This window comes from Penicillium citrinum (assembly GCF_028827155.1).
Source record: "Penicillium citrinum strain IBT 23319 chromosome Unknown utg000002l:1.0-3833315.0:1.0-3834789.0, whole genome shotgun sequence".
Lineage (NCBI taxonomy): Eukaryota > Fungi > Ascomycota > Eurotiomycetes > Eurotiales > Aspergillaceae > Penicillium > Penicillium citrinum.
The window spans coordinates 663,445-684,724 of record NW_026622687.1 but is presented as its reverse complement, the minus strand read 5'-3'; the positions used below and the strand labels follow the sequence as shown (position 1 = coordinate 684,724).

General features: G+C 47.6%; 9 protein-coding genes across 9 annotated transcripts; 5 read left to right on the top strand and 4 right to left on the bottom strand.

Moving 5' to 3' along the window:
* Positions 1-438: 438 nt before the first annotated feature.
* Positions 439-1,099, bottom strand: N7469_002117 (uncharacterized protein; the record flags this gene model as incomplete). The annotated part of the gene is made up of 2 exons (XM_056641037.1): positions 439-987; positions 1,043-1,099. 2 exons carry the CDS (start codon positions 1,097-1,099, stop codon positions 439-441), a joined length of 606 nt encoding a protein of 201 aa, XP_056503531.1.
* Positions 1,100-2,826: 1,727 nt separating this feature from the next.
* Positions 2,827-3,561, bottom strand: N7469_002116 (uncharacterized protein; the record flags this gene model as incomplete). Its single annotated transcript, XM_056641036.1, has 2 exons — positions 2,827-3,351; positions 3,550-3,561. 2 exons carry the CDS (start codon positions 3,559-3,561, stop codon positions 2,827-2,829), a joined length of 537 nt encoding a protein of 178 aa, XP_056503530.1.
* Positions 3,562-3,756: 195 nt separating this feature from the next.
* On the top strand, positions 3,757-3,997 carry N7469_002115 (uncharacterized protein; the record flags this gene model as incomplete). Its single annotated transcript, XM_056641035.1, has 2 exons — positions 3,757-3,932; positions 3,979-3,997. 2 exons carry the CDS (start codon positions 3,757-3,759, stop codon positions 3,995-3,997), a joined length of 195 nt encoding a protein of 64 aa, XP_056503529.1.
* A 3,162-nt stretch (positions 3,998-7,159) lies between these two features.
* Positions 7,160-7,591, top strand: N7469_002114 (uncharacterized protein; the record flags this gene model as incomplete). Its single annotated transcript, XM_056641034.1, has 1 exon — positions 7,160-7,591. One exon carries the CDS (start codon positions 7,160-7,162, stop codon positions 7,589-7,591), a length of 432 nt encoding a protein of 143 aa, XP_056503528.1.
* Positions 7,592-10,235: 2,644 nt separating this feature from the next.
* N7469_002113 (uncharacterized protein) lies at positions 10,236-11,298 on the top strand (the record flags this gene model as incomplete). The annotated part of the gene is made up of 2 exons (XM_056641033.1): positions 10,236-10,730; positions 10,789-11,298. The coding sequence occupies 2 exons, from the start codon at positions 10,236-10,238 to the stop codon at positions 11,296-11,298; spliced, it is 1,005 nt and encodes a 334-aa protein (XP_056503527.1).
* Positions 11,299-11,339: 41 nt separating this feature from the next.
* Positions 11,340-12,458, top strand: N7469_002112 (uncharacterized protein; the record flags this gene model as incomplete). Its single annotated transcript, XM_056641032.1, is given in 5 exon segments — positions 11,340-11,400; positions 11,449-11,657; positions 11,671-12,111; positions 12,122-12,238; positions 12,276-12,458. The coding sequence occupies 5 exon segments, from the start codon at positions 11,340-11,342 to the stop codon at positions 12,456-12,458; spliced, it is 1,011 nt and encodes a 336-aa protein (XP_056503526.1).
* Positions 12,459-14,008: 1,550 nt separating this feature from the next.
* N7469_002111 (SNG1 family protein) lies at positions 14,009-15,181 on the top strand (the record flags this gene model as incomplete). Its single annotated transcript, XM_056641031.1, has 1 exon — positions 14,009-15,181. One exon carries the CDS (start codon positions 14,009-14,011, stop codon positions 15,179-15,181), a length of 1,173 nt encoding a protein of 390 aa, XP_056503525.1.
* A 1,288-nt stretch (positions 15,182-16,469) lies between these two features.
* N7469_002110 (fungal specific transcription factor domain-containing protein) lies at positions 16,470-17,448 on the bottom strand (the record flags this gene model as incomplete). Its single annotated transcript, XM_056641030.1, has 2 exons — positions 16,470-16,838; positions 16,915-17,448. The coding sequence occupies 2 exons, from the start codon at positions 17,446-17,448 to the stop codon at positions 16,470-16,472; spliced, it is 903 nt and encodes a 300-aa protein (XP_056503524.1).
* Positions 17,449-19,630: 2,182 nt separating this feature from the next.
* N7469_002109 (putative salicylate hydroxylase) lies at positions 19,631-21,180 on the bottom strand (the record flags this gene model as incomplete). The annotated part of the gene is made up of 6 exons (XM_056641029.1): positions 19,631-19,929; positions 19,987-20,434; positions 20,492-20,572; positions 20,620-20,796; positions 20,870-21,040; positions 21,094-21,180. 6 exons carry the CDS (start codon positions 21,178-21,180, stop codon positions 19,631-19,633), a joined length of 1,263 nt encoding a protein of 420 aa, XP_056503523.1.
* Positions 21,181-21,280: the final 100 nt, after the last annotated feature.

The following is a 21,280-nucleotide window of genomic DNA, read 5'->3' as shown; positions in this document are numbered from 1 at the left end:
CATACTAACTGAGAAAGAGTGTGTAGCAGGAACAACCTTCCAAAGTATCAAGCTACCTCCATTGCAAATATGGAGCTCTGTCGGATCGTTCGAAAGTGAATCGCAAGAAGATGTAGCAGACACGGGTCAGTCACGAAGACAACGGAATAGGTAAATGAGAGAGCTAACTTGCCAACTAGCCCAGGACAAGACATCTAGCTCAACTTTGTCCTGTGCTCAACCGACAGAAGGGAGATCTGACAAGATAGCAATTTCACGACTGAGAAGTTCTTCCGCTGAAAAGAAACACAGAGTTTCTCACGCCTGTAAATCATGTCAAGAATATAAAACGAAGCGTGATGGTGCTCGGCCCTACTGTAGTTGCTGTATGACGTTCGGAGCGCAATGTTCTTATCGCCCAAAAAGTGCCAAAGGATGAAGGAGTAAGATATTTCACGTTCATTCTTTCGGTTCCTCTCCCACAATGATACACAAGGAACTCAGTACATTATCGGGGGTATCACCCTTCCGTGTAGACGACAAGGTCCTGTCTCCCTGTACAGCAACAGGTGGCTGCGAGTCATCGTCACTCAATTGAGACGACGCTTGTGTTTGCGAGTTCTCGTCGCTCGGCTGGGTAAGCACTCGCGAGTTATCGTTACTCCGAGGCAGTGTGTGCGAGATATCTTTCCTCGGCTTGGGTAGGGCTCGCTCTGGTAGTGCCGTTGACAATTGGCGCCCAGAGGCGGGCACGGATGCTTGCCGTATGCCTACCAACGGTTTATTTATTAGTCCCGCCGTTTTACTCCCCCCTGCGGCAGCAGCCGTTGCCTCAGGTAAGCCGTCTTGTCTGGCTCCCACATCGTCTATAGTCTGTGTGGAAGGAGTGGTAAGGACTTCGTGAAATTCAGCGTTTGGTGTTCCAACGATTCTTCCGTCTTCCGGCAGGATACGATAGTTAGTAATTCCTTCATAGCCTAGCAGAATGCATGGCTTTGTTTTTTGGCTCTGTGAGTTTCTTTCTCTGTTTGGGTGGGATCAAGCATTCCACTCTGGACCCGACCACTCTTAGTCTGGATAGATCAGGCTTGTCGCCGTACCAGGCTTCGTAAGGAGTCATGTTGAGCTTTGATGACGGCGATCGGTTGGAGAGAAAAGCCGCAATCCGGGCAATTTCCGATCGTATATTGTCTTATGGGCTCTTTCAGCAACCCCATTTTGCTGGTGCTGATCAACCCTTGTGACCTCGGCTTGGATTACCCGTGAGAACATTAAGAATTTCGTCTCTTCTCCCACTTGTTCGGGGATCCGATCGAGGCGTATTCGTCTACATTTTCTTTCGGGGTGCTCGTTATGATCAAGAAAGAAACGTAGTGACTCTATGGCAAATTCTTGTCGTCGTGGTATGGGAATAATCTCCATCCACCCCGTAAAGTCGTCGACGATAGTGAGCCAGTAGTGGCTGCCATCAAGGTCCTCGTCGAATGGCCCTGCAACGTCGATATGGAGGAGTTCCAGTGCATATTCCCCCTTTTGGCGCCTTAACCGGTTGTGGGGCTTTTCAGTCATTCGTCCCCGGAGAAATGGCTTGCATGGTTGGCGTGGTTCCATGTCCCGGATGCCGTGAGCTTGCCTCTTAAGCCGTTTTAGGTTCACATCGCTTAGGTGAGCTAACCGGTTATGCCATAAAGTCATTTGCGGACTGGCATGGTAAGATGGAAAAGTGAGATTCGTCCATATACTGAGTGCGTAGACCCCGTGATATTGGCTGGCAGTGTATAGATTCTTTCCGTTTGACTTGTTGTAAATATTGGCACCCTGGCTTGAAAATTCGACTTTCGCTCCTCGTTTGAGAAGCTGAAGAACCGAGATGAGATTTGCATGGGCGGATGGGACGTAGAGGACATTATCAAGTACAAGTCACTTTCTTCTGCCTTGTGCATCGCACAAGATATTTACCGTTCCCTCTCCCGACGGAGTCGTTGAGGTATCGACACACTTCTCAGTGGGGCACGGGCTGCTGGCTGCACCAACAGCACCATTTCAAGAATCTCTTCCAACATAAGAGTGTTTGGCAGCGTCAGATCACCGCTCATCAAAGGCTGACGACCCCATAGTATCACTCCAGTCACACCAGGGGCTTTATTTGATTATCTGATGGAACCTTCAATAATGATTGAATTCGGTAGTGGGTGAGCTTTGTATATTCTCTGGATTGAGGGCGAGTAGCAAATACGCCCCCACTTAAAATAACCATGCAATTTCGTGCAAAAGTACACCAACATCATCTGAGTAATTTCTTAACATGTGGCTCGGGCTCGAGTTACTCCATGTATGAGAAGTGACTTACTTATTTACCTAGCGACAACGACCGACAGTGATCTTGAAGTAGGTTAAAAAACGTCGGTCTGAAAATGCGCTTACAAATATTGCTTTCATATTTATTGCATATTTCGTCTTGTATGCCCACTTTCATCGGTGTCAATGCCTCACTTTCTCTAATTTCAAACATACAAGCATATTTAAGTCACAAAGACCGAATTTGCTACATTGGGACCTAGATCGCTTGACACAGTCATACCCTCGTCCACTCGGCCCGCTTACGGGCAACCCCCGGATCGCTTTTAGTTGTGAATCAAGGGAAAGTTTGATTGAGTAGCTTTCACGGCTTATTGAAATTTTGAGGATCAGAATACTTTGACCAAGGAGGTTTGTGCATTCAAATAATGCGGCTTATGCCCTAGCCGCCTCTTCTTGATAACCCAACACCATTTGAGGCTGACAGGCCCAGCGGTAAGTTACCACCTATCCCATCAACCTTCTTATATTCAAGCGTGTAAGCGTCATTCACTTTGGTGGCATTGGGGTAATTGATGAACAGGCCCCCGTGATAGCATCACAGATCTGCATGCCAATTTTGCCTGCCTGCGCAGCGATTGCGGAAACGTCGAAACCGGACCATCCCGAATTGATCTTAGATCCAAAGTCAAATTCACCCCAGGTTGAAGCGTATCCCCCGGCATCATTAGTCGGTATTGTGTATCCTGGGGCAGCTGCCCAGCCTCCCTGGGAGTTCTCATCAAAAGCAACATGCTGTGTCTGTCCACTATCCAGAGTAAAGTTCACACAGCCATAAGCAAACCACCCGCCTAAATATCCATCCGGGCTAAATTTGTTCCAGATAATGACGGTCCATACTTCAGAAGTTGTCGCTTTAAACTCAGCAAGGTATTTGTAGTTGCTAGAATCGCTCCTCGAAACTTCGATAATATTGCTTCCATAAGGATAACCGACATTACCTTTATAAGATATTCCATAACCTGTCGGCTCAGTGCGTCCACCAAAACCGAGGCTTGAATAAACCCGACGTGGCTTTGCCACAATGTTGTCATTAGAGACGAGTTCTATTACAGTATTTCCGAAAAAACGGTGTCACTAAAAACACTCTTTCATTGTTTCTCGAACCTTAATTTCAAGCCCTGCTAACCTTCATTAGGACCCAGTAGGAATATTAATTTTCCGATTTTTTGCAAGTATGGGTACATTTCCTTACAATCCCAAATTACATACCACATGATTCATTTATGTATAGTAAATACGTATTCAAATGCTCGAACAATCCGCATACAAACAATCCAAAAAAAATCCAGGGGCGTCGGATCTTGCCCGAGCACCGGAGCCGCTGTGCATCGGAACCGACGGGCATCAGCGTCATGAATCACGCATAAAGAGGTCCACAGGTCCACTTCATTGTTCCGGATAATAAAACTTAGAACGATGACACTAAGCAACATCGGTCTGCGTATGGGTGGTGCTTCAAAAGCGGTGTTCGCCGGCCAAGGTGTTTTCCTATTAGGGAATGCCGTCTACACCATCCTCTTTCCCTCCTCCGCAGCAAATATTCCAGGCTCTTCGCTCAGAGGAGCTCCTAATGGCGTGGTTCAATGCATTGGGTAGGTCTCTAAAATTGATGTTCTATTAGTGTTCTATTCCTAATAGTACCAACTTCACAGTCTAACTTCCTTTGCTTTGGGGACATACTATCTGATTTCGGCCTATCAACGGAATAGTGCCATAATGGCTGTTTCGGTGCCTTCGCGACTTCTGGCTGCATTTGTGATGTACCGGGCTGGTGGGAATTGGATCAAAATTTCGCTTTTCGAAATCTCAATGGGAATAGTGGCTGGGACGGCACTTGTATGGGATCAGTGCATATAGCAGAGATTATGTACACCACGAGTTTGGCGGTTCACCAATCGCAAGGGCACTATTGTGGCAATAGTGACGGTGGCCTTTCTGGCGAAATGCATCGCACGTTTTACATACAATGTGTCAATTCATATCTGTACACACTTAGCAATTATATAACTTTTCCACCCATGGCCATCCATTTCAAAAATATGTAATCGCAGTCAAATAACGATAATGTTAATTAAAACGCCATTTATTGGGAAAATAGAGCTCGTACTACTTGAACAATTTTTAACAGCGCGTATAATAGCCACATTCCCGGCGCACCGCTGCCATAGTGCACGGCATTTAGAGAAGGAGGCTATCAATGACCGCCTGATCTAGTGCATCCCATGCCTCATATGCAGTGTTTAGAATACTGACAGGATTTACGTAATAAGGGATGTGGGCCAAGTGGATATTATGCAACCCATCGACGGCTACTGCTATGATCTAAGACGGACCATTCCGCAATCCTCAACATCGTTTCTGGAATCGCCTCTTCCCACACCCAGTACTCCGAACTATATGAAATTATGTCACAGCGTCGTCAATTCGCCAGTTGCGACCCTTGCTGTTGGTCCAAGCGACGCTGCTCTTTTCCCCCTCCCGGGAAGGGAGAGACGTGTACCAATTGCCGACGGCTCGGCCATCCATGTACTTTTGACTTTGTTAAATCCCTGAAGGCAAAGCCTAGGCAGGACCCTGTCCCTTTCCCCAGCATTTAGTATTTCTTGGCAAGAGGGTTCGAGAAACAATGAAAGAGTGTAGGTGGTGACACCGCTTTTCGGAAATATTGTAGAATCAATTTTCCTTCAAGGAACTTATGATATCCTTTCTGGAGAGAAAATGCCCAAATTTCAAGTTGAGCAGGGGCGAACGCGATGACCAAAATCCATGTCAACGGGAGCATCGTCAGGCCTATTTGGTAATTAGGTATACTCATTCGTGATGAAAAACGTCTTGTGACAATGGCTTTATATTGTGATCTTATTTATTTGGAAGGAGTGACAGGACAATTGATGGACCTTCTACTCAGAAGCAATCTGATTTGTCAAAAACGCAGCCCTGAATAAGTGAATCGTCTGTTAGTAGAGGCGTGTAAAATCTTTCACTGCGTTTTCAAGAATCCGAAGGCACTACAGACACCAGTCGCTTATACCAGATCCAAGACGGTGTACATGTGGAATATATCTCCAAGCAGCCAGAATCTTAGCTGGTTGTATTCTGCAGCACCTGACTTGCATTACTGTACGAATAAGAGATAGGTGTAATTTATCAGCTGAGAATTACGTGGTCGGGAGACGCGCGTTGGCGAAGATGTTCATTTTGATCAGTACATGGAAACTGAGGAACAAGAATTTAAGTGAGAATATCTGGTTATTTGGGGTGTTGGGGGTGGGGGCAGGGGCGTTTCGAAATCATATCGTGAATAGCAATAAAAGCTCGGTTTTTACGTCTATATCCTCCCTTGGAACAAAAGCAAAAGGTCCTTGATCTCTTCTAAGCGTCGCGGGAAGGAGGTGCATTGCTAAAACAGCGCGGTCACTCGAAGATAATTTCGCTGAAAATCAAACAAAAAGAACCACACCATTGCCAAAGCATGCAGGCCGATCTCGCACTTTTAATTGCCCACAGCTAATATCTAGCTTTTACGCGTGGCAGGCCGTTGCGTAGCTGCATAAGACTAAACAGAACATGTTCAAGATTGCCGAAGCCATTCATGTCTGGTCTAACATGGATGAGATTAGAACATGGCCGTATCGCTGTCAGATAGGCGTAGATATTGTCCCGCATCTCACTCCTGGCAATAATCTGGATCTCGCATGACTGTGCGTCTAAAACCTCGCTCGAACGAAGTATAATCTATAAAACGGCGGACAGTGATGAGATGGTCATTCGTTTAATAGAAAATGGCTGCAGCTCTTTCTGACCCGGCAAGAAAGCCCACTTTAGATTGAGAACCGCTTTGGGATTAGTGAGCCATAGCAGGAAATTTTATTGGAAGATTCTCGGCTATTATGAGATTTACTGGAAAAGGAAGAGTATCTGAACGCACAGGACGTAAATATCAGACCTTTTTACTTTCAGGGACCGAGATAACTTGCAATAAAAAAGTCGGATTGGCCACTTTCTCGTTCGGTTTTGAACGAGAAACTATCACCATCCGCAGAAGCATATTTCTAAGCGTTAGATGAGGTCCTCACTTTTAGTATCGCCTTTACTCCTGTCTTGGGATGATGTTCTGGAGATTATGCTGTTCGAAGAGCGATAAATCTCCATAATGGAGGCAATGTTTCTATGGCGCAGGGAGCGTAGGACCTGCAGAACTTGGTCGCTGTCTTCCATCGGATACTGTCGTATAGCCCGAACAGCACGGTCGCCAGACACCCGGAAGGATACAGCGACGGGACCGGCCAAATTACATTCGTAGTACATTCACCGAGTCGACGAACAACAGCACTCTATATTCTAGTACTACAAAATTCTATCCGCGAATGCTTAGAGTACACTGAGATAGAAATACCCTTTCTCGAGCAATAATGTTAGTGAATGAGCAGAGTAGTGTCACTGTAACAGCAACGAAAACCCATCGCATGTATTGTATTGATCTGATGTTGAAGATAGTACAAGATGAAATTGAGATTCAGGTAGGTTCTTATCGCTGGAAAAGTCTGGCGGGATGCAGCCAGTCTCCTAGTTATTTTTCCGATTATTCCACATCTGTGACAATTTCACATGTGTTGATAATACACTTGTGTGATACGCTAAGGTAGAAGATGTAGTACAACAAACAAACAAAGAATTCAACAACGCCCGGTGGCTAAGCCGGAAGGACAACTATCACTAATCTATCAATACATGCCCCCATTGGTCGAAAACCCGCAGTATCCAGTCTGAGAAGATGCAGTTCTGTGCTGAAAGCAACGGCTGGACAAAGTTTATCAGCATGCAAAGTCAATACAACTTGTTGTATCGAGAAGACGAGCGCGAGATGAACCGATTTTGTAACGATACCGGTGTTGGTTTGATCCCTTGGGCTCCTCTCTGCCGCGGCCACTTGGCTCGGCCACCTTCTCAATTTGGCTTGACCACTAGAAGTGAACAGGAGAAAAAAGATCCGGGATCTGAGCTAGGAGAACCAGATTTGACTGTCATCCAGCGGGTTATTGAGATTGGAGGAAAGCGCGACTGGCCCATGGCGCACGTCGCCCTTGCATGGATCAATAAGCGTGTCACGAGCCCAATCATTGGTTGCAGCAGCGTGGGAAGACTGGAACAAGCAATCGCAGCAAAGGGAAAGCGGTTGAGTGATGAGGAAGATAAATACCTCGAGGAGCCTTACTTACCAAAAGCTGTGTTCATTGCGGAGTCTCTTTAGGTTTCCCATTAGACAAATGATGGCGAAGGCAATAACAGAGGAAATACAGACCGGCTAGGAGTAGCAAAGGGTACGGAAAGGAGACGAGGACAGACTATATATGTACATCTTCGTCCCTGCACCTGCACTGAGATGCGTTGTTTGAGATCTTGTTTGTCAAGGTAGTCCGCATGTTTTATAGTATGTGGCACGCCGCGGATATAATTCCAAGGTTTTAAAGTGATCTCATTGGCATGTCGAAACCATCGTAGATGCAGCAGTGAATGTCGGATAGCAGGATGTCCGTACATGCTAGTATATTGAGGGAACCAAGCTTAGACGACTGATCTATTGATTAGAGAATCTCCCTGAGACCGCTGTTGAGAGGTTCTCCACATATAAGCACTTATTTGGGGTGTTTATTCATCGTTCACCCAATTTCTCTTAGTGACTATTCGTATGAGAACCAGACGTAGTGTCTCATTAAAAGCCATAGTTCGATTATACTGTACAGACACCTCTCAGTCGATCCCAACGCCGTTAAACCTCGCCACGATCCGCGGTTCAGCCTCACACCCGTGTTGAGTTCCGGCCCGCCAACACTCGGGATGAGGCCTTGGGGACGGGGACAAATTTGTTGATACCAAAAGGAGTCCTCTAACTTTACCCCCCCCCCTCCAAGGTTGGAGTATTACCACGTGCTCATATTTTCTTCCATTGTCAAAGAAAGGCATTTTATCCGATGGCTGTCTCACCCCGCGTCAGCTCTGGCTCTCTGGTCCATGATCCTTTCAGTTTTGATTATAGTGCTTGGCTTTCTTTCTTGAGTTGTCAAGTTACACAAAACTTTGTCTCTCACTCTTTGGGGGAACCTAAGAGTTTGCGTGAGTGCTCGAAGTCGGAACACACTACATGCTGTATATAATTGGTGTGTTTCGAGTGGGCCAATGCAAGAGCTCAGAATAACACTCATATATCGACCGCTTCCGCTTTATCTCTCGTTATTCGCTTTGCACTAGATGCTTGGTCCTCCATGTTTGTTGAGGTATGGTCTTCTCTTGTAATTGGCCTAATCTCTGCTAACTAGCTAGAGTAGATTCTTTGGTTATTTGTCGCTTTTGTGTGGGGTATTCTCTTGTCTAATGACTGCTCTTAACGATGTACCACCGCTTGAAGATGTGCCGAAAGAGAAAGAAGTCTGGACACTACCTACAAGCCACAAAAGAGGAGACTGGACGTTTGGCGAAGTCGTGTCTGTGGTCTTGCTAGCAGCCCCTCTAATCAATCTGTTGGAATATTCAGACGAAAGTATGTATCAGTCCGGGAGAAACCAAAATCTTATTCCAAATAAGCTCATGGAATTTGAAAGAGACACCCAGAATCATCAACCAGATTCGACGCTTAGGGGAGATATTGAACAGCCTGATCTGCCATGTCGGTCTATTCAATCCTTCGGTAGATCACAAGTGGAGGAAATATCAGAACTGGAAAATTCAGATTCAAAGTGGTACAATCAATCCAAAACGCTTGGAATTATGACCCTATATAGTATTACTTCAATGGTGAATATAATCATGGAGCTCTTTTCTTTTCTCCATGAGTGGCGATTTGATAAGCACAATAATTGATTGGGGCTGGGCAATCAAAATTTTTCTTGCCTTCACGGGCGTCTATGGATTTGCTCTGTTTTCTTTGCTGATTCAATCAAAGATGTGGGAAAGCGAGAATGGACTCGAAAATTCTTATATACTCTGAATCTTGTCTTCCATACGCTCAGTTTCAATCTTGCAGGCCGGGTTCCTTTCAACGGAAATTATCCGATAATAAACTACATGCAGCTGTTTGCTCTAGGATTCTATGCCCTGTTGGCTATGTTACCATGCTGGGCGCCCACGGAGACCCGAATACCATCCAGCTCTTGAATGGACTGGAAGCACTTCTCATTGCAGAAAATGGTATGGTAGAAAATTGTTTGTCAATTCCTGTCGGCCCCGCACCTTTCTACATGAGGCTCTTGTATGAGTTTCTGATTACATATGCGTCAAATTTCATCGGGCTTGAGCGGCTGGAAGGCTATTAATGTGAGATACTACTGCTAAAGTCTGATATTGGATATCGAGATCAAACGAATTCTTGTTGGGAACTTCAAAGCCCGCTCTCTGCCAGCTTTCAGGACAGCGATAAGAAGCAGTCCATCCTTGTCTTAGCGAAGACCACTGGCAAACAATGTCGGGTTCCCACAGAGATTTTGGTTATATTGGCTGTTTCATTAAAAATGATTATCTCCCCCGCCTTAAAATTCTTCCGAATCCTTGGATTGAGCCTCTGCTCGTATGATCAGTCATTAGTTTGAACAAGCTGCTCGCCTAGGGTAGAGTAATCATGTTTGGCAAAGCTTTTGTCGTATCAGAGAGCAAGATTCTATTTTCCTAGCTTCCCAAAGAGACGGGAGTCAACTACCTCACTCGCACTGGGGGCCTGGGACTGACCTTGGTCAGTTAAAGCGGTATCGTCCTAGTTGGCCTGCCCGCGATGTATGCTTAAGGAGCAAACTGAGAGACACCCAGGGTGAGAGGTGTGGTGAGCCTCAAGAGTCCAGAAGCCTCATTATCGGGTGAAAAACTGGGGTAGTGGTCTATGCAAGTAGACCTGTCGAAGCTACTTAATGTCTTTTGGACCAGACACCCAGTTTGGCGGTCGCCCTGGAAGGACCACTGAACAAGCGTTGCTGGTACTCTCGAATTCCATCGACCAAGCATGGTACAAACACAGAGTAGTCACCCTCTTCTCATTCGATCTAAAGGGAGCATTTAACAGAGTCAACAAGACGAGTCTCGACGCCTGTTTGCGAACCAGACGGATTCCCTCTGTGGCACGTAAATGGATTGCGAGCTTTATGACAGACCGTCATGCCAACATAGGGTTCGATGACTTTCGCACCGAAACCGCGCCGCTAGCCAACGCGGGACTCGCGCAGGGCTCACCACTATCACCCATCCTGTCCTCATTCTTCAACGCTGACCTCGTGGACCAACCTGTCACCGTCCATGGAGGCGCATCGGCATTCATCGATGACTACTTCCGCTGGAGAGTGGGCAGCTCGACCGAAGAGAACATAGCCAAAATACAATCCGAAGATATTCCCCGCATTGAGAAGTGGGCACGACGGACTGGATCCTGCTTTGCCGCCAGAAAACCGAACTTATCCATCTCACCAGAAAGAGGGAAACGGGCTGCAAGGCCAGATAGTCGTAAAAGGCACAGTTGTTCAACCATCACCCACAGCTAAGCCGCTGGGCGTGGTCTTTGACCGGGAGCTCCGGTGGAAAGAACACGTGCAGCAGGTCATCAAACGCGCAACCAAAACCACTATCGCTCTATGCGGATTGCGGTACCTGCGGCCTGAACAGATGCGGCAGCTTTACCAGGCATGCGTGACACCGGTCGTCGACTATGCGTCAACCACATGGCACGACCCGCTGAGAGACAAGACCCATTTGCGACACCTTAACACATTACAGAGAAGCTCGCTGATCCGCATCTTATCGGCGTTCCGAACGGTGGCCACATCAACGTTGGAAGTAGAAGCGCACGTTCTCCCCACCCACCTTCGTCTTCGCCTCCGAGCCCAGCGTACCGTAGCACAACTGCACAACTGCACACCTTACCCCGGGAACATCCCATCTGGAGCATACTGCCACGGGCCTGGCGATGCAGAGACAACATGAATTCACGCTTCCGATTTCCACTCGCAGAAACTCTCAAAACCATGGACCCGGTCAGGTTGATGGCGCTGGAGACGATCGACCCACGTCCGCTGCCACCGTGGCGTCCGGGACCTTTCACATAAATTGAGGTCGGTTTAAACCAAGAAACAGCGATAGAACAGGCCAAGACTGTCCACTCAACATCAGACATAGTCGTCTTTTCAGACGCCTCTGGTCGCGATGGCCACTTGGGCGCAGCCGCCATAGCATTAAACAACAACGGGGACGTAGTCGAATCTCAACAGGTCCAAGTGGGACCAATGGAACGTTGGTCGGTCCACGTAGCAGAGCTAATTGGCATCTTTCATGCGATCAACATAGTCTTTAAAATAGCGAACCAGCGAACAGGAGCGGGAGATCAAGAGACAACCGCAACAATCATCTGCGACAGCAGGTCAGCATTACAGGCAGTCCAGAATGCAACAAAGAAGTCAGGACAACGGATTGTTCACGCAATCTACCAAGCTGCTACAGAGGTCCAAAGTGCAGGAATTGCGCTGCGTCTTCAATGGCTGCCAGGGCATTGCGGTGACCCCGGCAATGACAGCAGATCGAATGGCAAAGGAGGCAGCCAGGCCAGGCAAATCACACTCATTTCGACCGCTGCTCACAAGAGAGAGGGCATCCATTCGTAGCAATATAATCGCCCAGTGGAGGCAAGAGTGGAGGCTGGCCAGTAAAGGTGGCCATCTCAAGAAGATCGATAACTCTCCGCCGTCAATATACACCAGGAAATTAATTGTACGGAAGCCTGGCCAGGAGCCAGGCATACTTGTTGACTCAGTTACGCACGGGCTACAATTGGCTATCCACCTACGCCAAGCTCTTCGGCTTCCGCGAAGATGATCAGTGTGTGTGCGGAGCGCAAGAAACAGTGACCCATGTACTGGTAGACTGCCCAGTATTGAAGGATTTACGAAAGGAACTAAGACGGAAAGTGGGGGGGCGCGTTTAGTAGCGTGTTGAGTCTGCTGGGAGGCTCAAAACAAGGTGAGAAAGGTAAACCAGACACCGTCTCGAGGGCGAAGACGGTCCAGGCCGTATTGGATTTCGCCGAGGCATCACAAGGGTTTCGCAGTCGCGCGCCACGAGGGCAGCCTAACAGTGGAAGCGGCAATTAGGCCACGGCAGGCCGTGACGAGGCTCTAAGTTCGTTATCAGGAAGTGGGACAATCTACATGTACGCACAGGTATATATATAGTTGAGGTAGCCTGCATATCACCGTTAAGGTGAGGGGTCAGGGTAAATGAAAAATCATCATCATCATCATCATCACTGTATAGGTAACATATATTGGCTAAGAATAGCACCTGTAGAAGGATGCAACTTCCTGAAACGCCACCGATAAATGCAGTTCGTATCTCTTTGAAGGGCCCTGTAATAGACCCTTGGACCGAAGGGTTGCCCCATGCTGTAAATATGGGTAGAAACCCCTGAATGTCTGCTACTCGAGTCGGAGTGGAAAAGCAGGCCAGGGTGATAATAAGACGATAAATAAGGACTTGACTGGGTTTGTAGAAACGGCCAAATTTCTACAGCGGAACTCGCCAAGTATATATGAAATCTGGCTCATGGACTGAGGACCGAATTTCCAAGATCCAAAGAGCCTGGCAATAGTACAGGGGCCTGTTAGACCGTTTTTAGCTATCTCCAGAATATGGACGGAGCACGTCATGACTCACGACTACCTAATCATAACTAACTAACTAGTAAACGAGGTTAGGGACATCCCGCTTACTCAGCGGTAACTAGAGATCTGCAACGGTTACAGAACTAGCCATGTTTCCCGGACTCGGTAGATCCAGATTCGGCCCGCCGCACGCTGCCGATAATCCAATGTCCACTTCTGACCCTATTTCCACTAGTCCCGCGAGCTTCGGGCATCGAAGAGCGAACCCCACCAATGACCCCATGGCCGAACAGCTGCGATAGTACTACCTCACACTTCCGAACTGCCACCTCGAGGCTTCCTCCAATATGCATGGGTACGCTCGCGCGGAACGTCTCACTAGTCAAATTAAATCTATGAACCGTTGGTTTACTGCAATGCGTTTTAATTTTGTTTAGCAAAGCGCTCTACGTGACGTTGGCTGCCCTGTGTCCTTAGCACTTGACGATACCAATTCTAGGGGCCCCGAAGTAAATAGCTTGGCATAAACCCAAGCTCTATACCGCGGGGATAACATAATCACAAAGTCTGAAAAGGGGCCCGGGATAGAAAAAATCGTGGAGCCGACCGAGTGGAGCCGACCGAGTGGAGCCTAGGACACCCCCACTCATGATTGGCGCTGTGGGTCATTGTGAGCCACCCATTGTGATGAGAATGGAAATCTCAATTCTGAAAGAAGAGAAAAGAGCAAAAAGGCAAATACGAAGTGAAATAAGAGAATTCTGGTGTGGCGATATTTACTAGTAAAATTGGTGAAACCCCGAGTATATATTCTCGGTTTGCCGTTTAATAATGGCCGTTTTTAGAGCCGAGTTCGCCGGATCCATTCCTTTACCACGATCGCTCAATTTACTTTTTCGTGATTTTTTGGTACGCTTTCGTGCAAACGACGTGACCCGGTGAGAGGGATTACCTACCTGAGTACAATGTTTCTCCCGAGGTCTTTCATAGCAGGCGTGGCAGCTGCTTTCTGCCTGCTCCAGCTCCTCTTCCTTGCCAACATGTCCTATCTTTACGGGACGGCCTACCACGACTCGATCCGGATCAATAGCATGGATGTTTTGTTCGTTGACTACGACCAGGGCGTTATTGGTACCTCTGTCAATGCTGCCTACCGAGGACTCTCAAGCAAAGGCTTCCCCACAATCCACCAGCTCCCGACCAGCGAGTATCCCACCCCAAACGATGTGCGACAAGCAGTGTGCAAGGGTCAATACTGGGGTGCAATCTACGCAAATACCAATGCATCATCTAAACTCTCCTCTGCGTTTGCATCGCCTCAGGCAGCAGAGCTCTATAACAACACTGAGGCCTTGACTTATGTGTGGAATGGGGCCAAATATGCTGCATATGCTGAAACCATCTACTCTAGTCTGGAGATCCTAGTACAGGCGACAAGAGGAGCGTATTACCAGATTAATGGAACCGCGGTCATGTCAAATGTGAATATTACAGACACGATGATTGCACAAACCGTTTTGGATCCGATTTCAGCATCATCAATCAATATCAAGCCCACGAATCAGGGGGTACGCTTTTACTACAACACTGTCTCAATGGTGATGCCAATTCTACAGCAATTCTTTTTCATCATGGCGCTGAATGGAATTTCTTCGGAATTCAGGATATTTCGCCTGCTTTCGCTGAAAATGGGGATTCTTTTACGATTTGGCCTTTCAATTTGCTATACGTTCATTGCTTCTCTATGCATGACCAGCTACATATGGGGCTTTCGCGAAGATTGGGATATCGACGGGGGTCAATTTGCACTCACGTGGATGGCAATCTGGCTGGTCATGCATCTTAACTTCCTATTGATTGACCCGGTTACAGCGGTTCTTCCAACTAAATTCATGCCATTCGCCATCTTGACCTGGATCATCATCAACGTCTCGAGCAGTCTCTCCCCCTTTGAGCTATCGGCCGGGTTTTATCGGATTGGATATGCCCTCCCCGCTTACGAGTTATATCAACTCCTCCTTGATATTTGGACGGACGGCTGCAATCCGCCCCTTTATCGAACTTTACCTATCCTCTTCGCTTGGTGGCTGATTGGATTTGTTGCATTTCTATTTGGAATGCGCAAGCGACACAGCCAGGAACTGAGTATGTATACAGATAATGGTCTTTCCAAGATGCACTCACCGCTTGGCTCAGCTGAGAGTTTCTCCTAATGCGCTAGGAGCTATCTTTCGAGGCTCCCTTTGCTTCCTTATTTCATGTTGCTTCTACGCATTTAATTTTTACCCTCTTGGTAACTCCATGGTTGGCCTATATTTTTCAACGAATATTTCTGTCTGTGTATCATTGCTGTTGCTAAATACGATTGAAAGTCCTCAGTCCCATGTTCTGCTCAAAATTTGATCTGATTTAGCGGCATCATTATAGAAATTCATGTTTCCTTCTTTTACCTTGAACATCAGCTGGGATCCTTCGCATAGGACGTGATTGTTTTAGATATGACAGGATTGATTTGATGATTCCCCGGGACATGAAGCATAGAAGTGCTAGACTTCTTTTAGTTGACCCAGCAATTGCGCATATATTTTGCTGATTCTCCACGATCGAATGGTATGCATCACCAAAATTGATTCGTCGAGGAGTCGTTTACGACCGTCTGGAGTGGAGATGCTCCCTATTCCTGGTAGCTTCACTCGACCGTTCCCAGACTGGACCCATTGTTCTTGAACTGAATCTGCCATCCCTGGGCCACCTAGAACTACCGACGGTGATGAAACTGTGGTATGTTTATCTGAGGGTGAGCTGTCGAGGATAGTATAAAGCCACAGTGTGAATGTTGCATGAAGCAATAGCACAGGAGTTGAGAAATGCGCACAATATTGGCTACGGACAGATTCGATAATTCGTGCGGCATATAAAACAGCTCTTCGACGTGCTTGTGGCGCGTCATTCCAGTCTCTGGTTAGCTCCCCAAATTCCTTCTCGCTGCAACGCTGGTATTTGATGCGCATAGCCGTGGCAAGAAGGGGGATTTGAGGGCTATTGTGTGACATTAAAGCCGAGAGAATCACGAGCCGGTAGACGCCGCAAGCTTTACGTTCCGAGGCTGAGATTCCTGGCTCTTCGCCCTCTATTGCTGCTAGAAAGTCCTTGAGAAGCCCCTCAGCGTCAAGTGAACTTATACTATACCCACTATGCAAAAAGGCATGTCTAGGGTTATTGGATAGACAATTTGTCAGCAGCTGAAGAAGGGCCTGCTTGCCAAGTATACCGGTCCTGTTCCACGCAGCTACCCAAGAACAATTAATAAGAACCTGTTGCAAGGTAGTCTGGCTGTCTGGGTCTGGAGATACATTAGGCAGAGTAATATAGAGGGTAGAGGGACGGTCAACAAACCAGAAGGTAAAGAATGGCTAGCCCAAGCCCCAGCGCTCGAAGCGGACCACGGATCCTCACGTCGGGGCAAAGAATTATTAAGTTCTCCAACTGACAAAACTGTAGTCAGATCGAAGTGGGTTTCAAACCCGGAGTCAACAAGCTAGTCCGGTTGTCAATATTCCCTGGTGGCTGAAAGTGACTGAATTTCAATTGTGAACTAACCCAAATAGCAAACCCGGTACGTCTTCGTTCCTCATCGAGAGTCCATAGCTGCCACCTCTGTCGGAGAGAGAGATCTAGCTCCGACAACTTCTTTGTAGCCAATATATCGGTGAAAAGGTGTTTTCGCCGAGCTAGAGTAACCGGGAGTGCTTGCAAGAGCTCTGCAATCTCTAGCGCTCTTCGTTCTCCAGAATATCTTAAGCCGATATGATTAAGTAAAATCACCTGCGTTAACCATAACTCTCGACCATTCTTGTTCTGATTTTCGCACTGAGGAGACGATAAGTATTGAGATTACATATTGAGAATCTGGACCCGGATGTCGGAGAAAGCGTTGAAAACTTACTAAATACATGGACTGGCGACGAATCATCTCATGCATAGCCCTGGAACACACCCCGGCCTGAGGGATATTGGAGAATTGGGCTCCAATAGCGCTGACGGTAAATACCAGAAGCCAATGGGTGTTGGGGTGTCCAAATGAGGCTTTATGAAGTATTGGAAAGACAGGGTGAAAATGCTCAAAATAGAGCTGCGTCCACGCGTTGAGAATTGGAGCAGATGGAATTCGGATCAACCGAAAGGGCGGAAACAGTGCACTCGTCTGCAAATTGTTGGCCAACTTGGTAACTTCATCTACGACAGCCTGTTGAGTTTCCTGGACATGAGCTAGATCCTCCTGATCAATCTGTTCCGCGTCGGTCTGCTGTAGATCTGGAAATCTCAACAGCGCATCGACGTCAATTGCTGTGGGGTGGTAATGACGAGGCTCGAGGGCCTCTTGGTCGTTAGGACCAGGGGAACAACCGCGGTTGTAAATTTCAGCTAAGGCAGCCGGCGTAAGGGGGGGTAGGCATCTGAGAAGGATCTGCTTCCACATCTGGCACGAAAGGTATCTCGGATGAAGCTAGCCAGATGTTATCAAAGCGATCTATAGATGACTGAGGATTCAAAATTTCCGGCCATATAGAAGCATCCAAGCCAGGCACGATATTCAAGTCTTCAAACCAGAGCAAGCTTTCCCAGTTCGGAGCTCGGGGCTCAAGAGACCGCTGGCAGTTCAGTGGTGTGGTGGCTTGAGTAGTCACTTGTCCCGGTCCGCCCACGAGGTAGCTATCAAGAGCTGGCAAGTTACTGGGGTCTTCGGACATGGCGTTGTACTCCACAGGTCCTTGTGTGGGTGCTTTACTGCCTGTGATGGGTGGCTGGCATGGTATCGGACTCTGAAAATGACTCTCTTGGATTGGAGGATGTGATGGCATCTGGCTGCTGGTTCTTTGCGCCTGCGCTTGATGTCTTTTTGTTTGTGGTGGAGGAGATGATGATGAGCGCCTTGGTAATCGACGTTTCTGACGTTCCTCATAGAAGCATTCATCTCCGTATCGGTGACAACGGCTGCACGGTCGCAGCCCATCACATCGTAGTTTGGATAGATTACAGGGTTTGCACGCCTGCGCGACGCGCCGTCGTTCGCCTGATCCCTCGGCATGGCCTTCGCGTTGGGAATGCACTGTGGTGCAATGGCGAGTCAAAGCGTCCCTACTCAAACAGTTATATTCGGTTTAGGAATGGGACACATCGCGACAAGAAAATGAATTGTCAACGTACACTCGGGCAAAACTCTGGCCACATTCTGTGCATGACTGCGAGGAGTTAGCCACCTTAGGGGGAGCATGGTAAAAAACGACCCGGGTGGTAGTGGAACCTACGAATGGCCTTTCCTTGGTGTGGGTGAGAAGATGTCGCTGATAGTGTTCCCGTCGGTGAAATGAGCTTGAACAGTGCTGGCAATGGAGTGAATCAGCTTGCATGGCCACTGTGGTCCCGGTCACATAAATAGCGAGTCTCGCAAGACGATATCCGGGAGCAGAAGAGAAGTTCAATATTGCCGTTACCGGCTGTTCCGTCTTCGCCACAAAATATGGCTATGATCGCCCTGAATAAATCACGTGCCCAGAAGTCCGGGGCAATTCGTAGTGGGGCGAGTGGGGTTTCGCTTTGAAGCTACGTTGATTGTCCATACTTTCGGCTGCCCACACTCCTCGGGTATCCGATACTACACAGGCAGAAAGGTTCGTCACCCCAAGGGCCACCCCAAAATTGGTCGCCCGGATTTTTGATAACGGCAGGAAAATTGGCAATAGTTATTATAGTGTACATAGTCTATCGTATCGGTAGGTCAAAAAACTTTACGATACCCAGGGTACTTGTCGTTTATCATATCGTGAATATTACCATCGTAACGGTATGATATTGAGAATTATGAGGTTTTTGGACGGTACTGTTAGCCTGGTTGCTGGGTCACGTCAAATGGCCAATCAGAGACCCCTATATATGGCTGGCGGTTATATCTCCAATATATATATCTTATAAAACTTAACTGTAGTGGCACTAGTAACTCCTATTATGGCCTATCACCACTAGTAAGTTACTCCTCTAGTAATTGCCTTGTATATAGTAATGAAAACAGAACGAAACGGCCCAGGGTTAAAGAAAAACCTATAAATAACTTACCTAGTATGAATACTGTAATAAGACAAAATAGAGAGAATAATCAGTTAATAACCTATACTGACTGTATATAGAAGGGTATTATTTTGTCGTGCGATATTTTGACGATACTTATCGTTCATCGTACCCTACTAGAGTACTGTAAAATTGTTGATAACGATGATGATAATCCAATAAAAGCCGACGGTACCTTACCGTGGGCATCCCTGGGTGGCTGCTGACTCAGAAGCCCTGTGGATACACTTGGGTGGCAAAGATCGAAGGAGCAAGTTCCAGCTATGTGAACATAACCTGGAGAATTGAGGTACTAAGTTTGTCTGGCTCGAGCATGACTACAAAAGTTGCTGGCTGTTCATTATACATCAAGGCCTTCTGATCGAACAAGAGATAGTGAAGGTTTCGCATTGACTATCTTGGCTCAGCATGATATTTCGTTATTGCTCTCGGTTCTCGCGGTACCAACAAGCCATAGAGCAGGGGCCCGACCTGAATTCGAACTGCTGGTACTTTTTTGTGCGAGAAACTAGACCCGGTGTAGTGGCTAAGAATGGCTAGACGCTCTCTTCAAGCAAACGTCTGGCATCCTCGGCGGGACGTGATGGCCAGGTAAACGAGAACATGTCCGGGGGAACTTCGGCATCGGGGACGTACTCCCGCAACTCGGCCAGCATCTCCGCCCGGCGTTCATCATGAGTCTTCGACATCATCATCACTGTTACTGCCTGGTCGTAGCGCACCTTATTATACAGAGCGAGGCGCTCGGGCACCTGTTCAGGCGTAGTGTCTGCTGGGAACACGCCACCAAGGGCAGCACCGTCCTCAAACGCCTGTGCACCGCCTTGACCTTGGTCTAATTCGAGGATTTAGCTCAGATATTAGGTATTCGGGGTGACAATAATTAACTTACGCGGGAGGGTTGGATGGGCCGCATCGCCAACCAACGCAAGTTTGCCTTTGACGAATGTCCGCGGCGGAGAGCGCGACGCCAAGCTCCAAAGCTTGAGATCCTCCGCCATGCGACACAGTTCCTGTAGCTCTGGACCGAAGGAGGAGTAAGTTTCCAGGAGCTGGTTCTGGCTGCCTGATTCTAACCAAGAAGCCTCCTTCACCTCATCATTGCCCGCCGGGTGAATGGCCACAATGTTGAGCAGGTCGCCACTGCGGCAGGGGTAGACAACAAGGCGACGGTCCGGTCCAGAAAAGGCGTGAACCCCATCCAAGCCAGTCTTGGATAGTAGTGCTGCAGTCAAAGGGTTGGCCTTTGCCTTCGATAGCGGTACAAGGAAACGGAAACAATTCTGGCCAGTGCTCTCTTTTCCTCGGTCTTCGCCCACAATTTCCTTCACGGATCGGGACTATCAGAATCATGATTAGCAACGATTTCGCTTGAGGGCAACCACTAGCATCCTTACGTGTATACCATCTGCTCCAATAATCAAATCACCAGTGCTGACAGTTCCATCCTCCAGCGTGACAGTACCAGCCTCAGTGTCCTAAGGAAGAGAAAACGACTGTTCAGAATCCACAGGTCTCAATTTACCAAAGTTTGAGAATGTGCCCTTACCACAGAAGCTACACGCGACGAAAGGCAGATCTCAATTTTCCGTCCGTCAATTTCTTGACTAGCAGTGTTGCGTAGGGTATTGTGAAGATCGACGCGATGAGTAAGGACCCAACCATCCGTAGTATTCAGCAGCTTTTGTAGGTCCTCCGTGACCTAGGTACAAGAAAATATTAGAGAAAAAAAACTTCGTGCCAGACTGTTGTTCCAGATAAAACATAGTACACACCACGGGAGTCCAAACGAGCTCCGCATTGGGATCCCAAACTTGCAAACGATTGCATTGGACCGCGTGAAGGCCGTTGAAGTCGCAGCCCAGGTCTTTTAGAACTCGAGTGGCATTGGGTGCGACGTGAATCGCAGCCCCAACCTCATTGTGAAAGCCGGACTGCTCAATAACCTAATGCGATAGCAAGGGTCAGCTTTACTTAAATGATGAGAATTGATAAATACCTTCACGTTATGACCCGCACGATGGAGCGCAATTGCAGCTGCGAGACCAGCCAAGCCTGCGCCTACAACAACCACTTGGAGACCCATGTTGATTTGGAATCAAGTTGAATATTCATAGAAGTTTTAAGAGGATTGGGATTTATTTATCCTACTATCTCAGGAAAAATGTGTTTGTATACTGCGACAA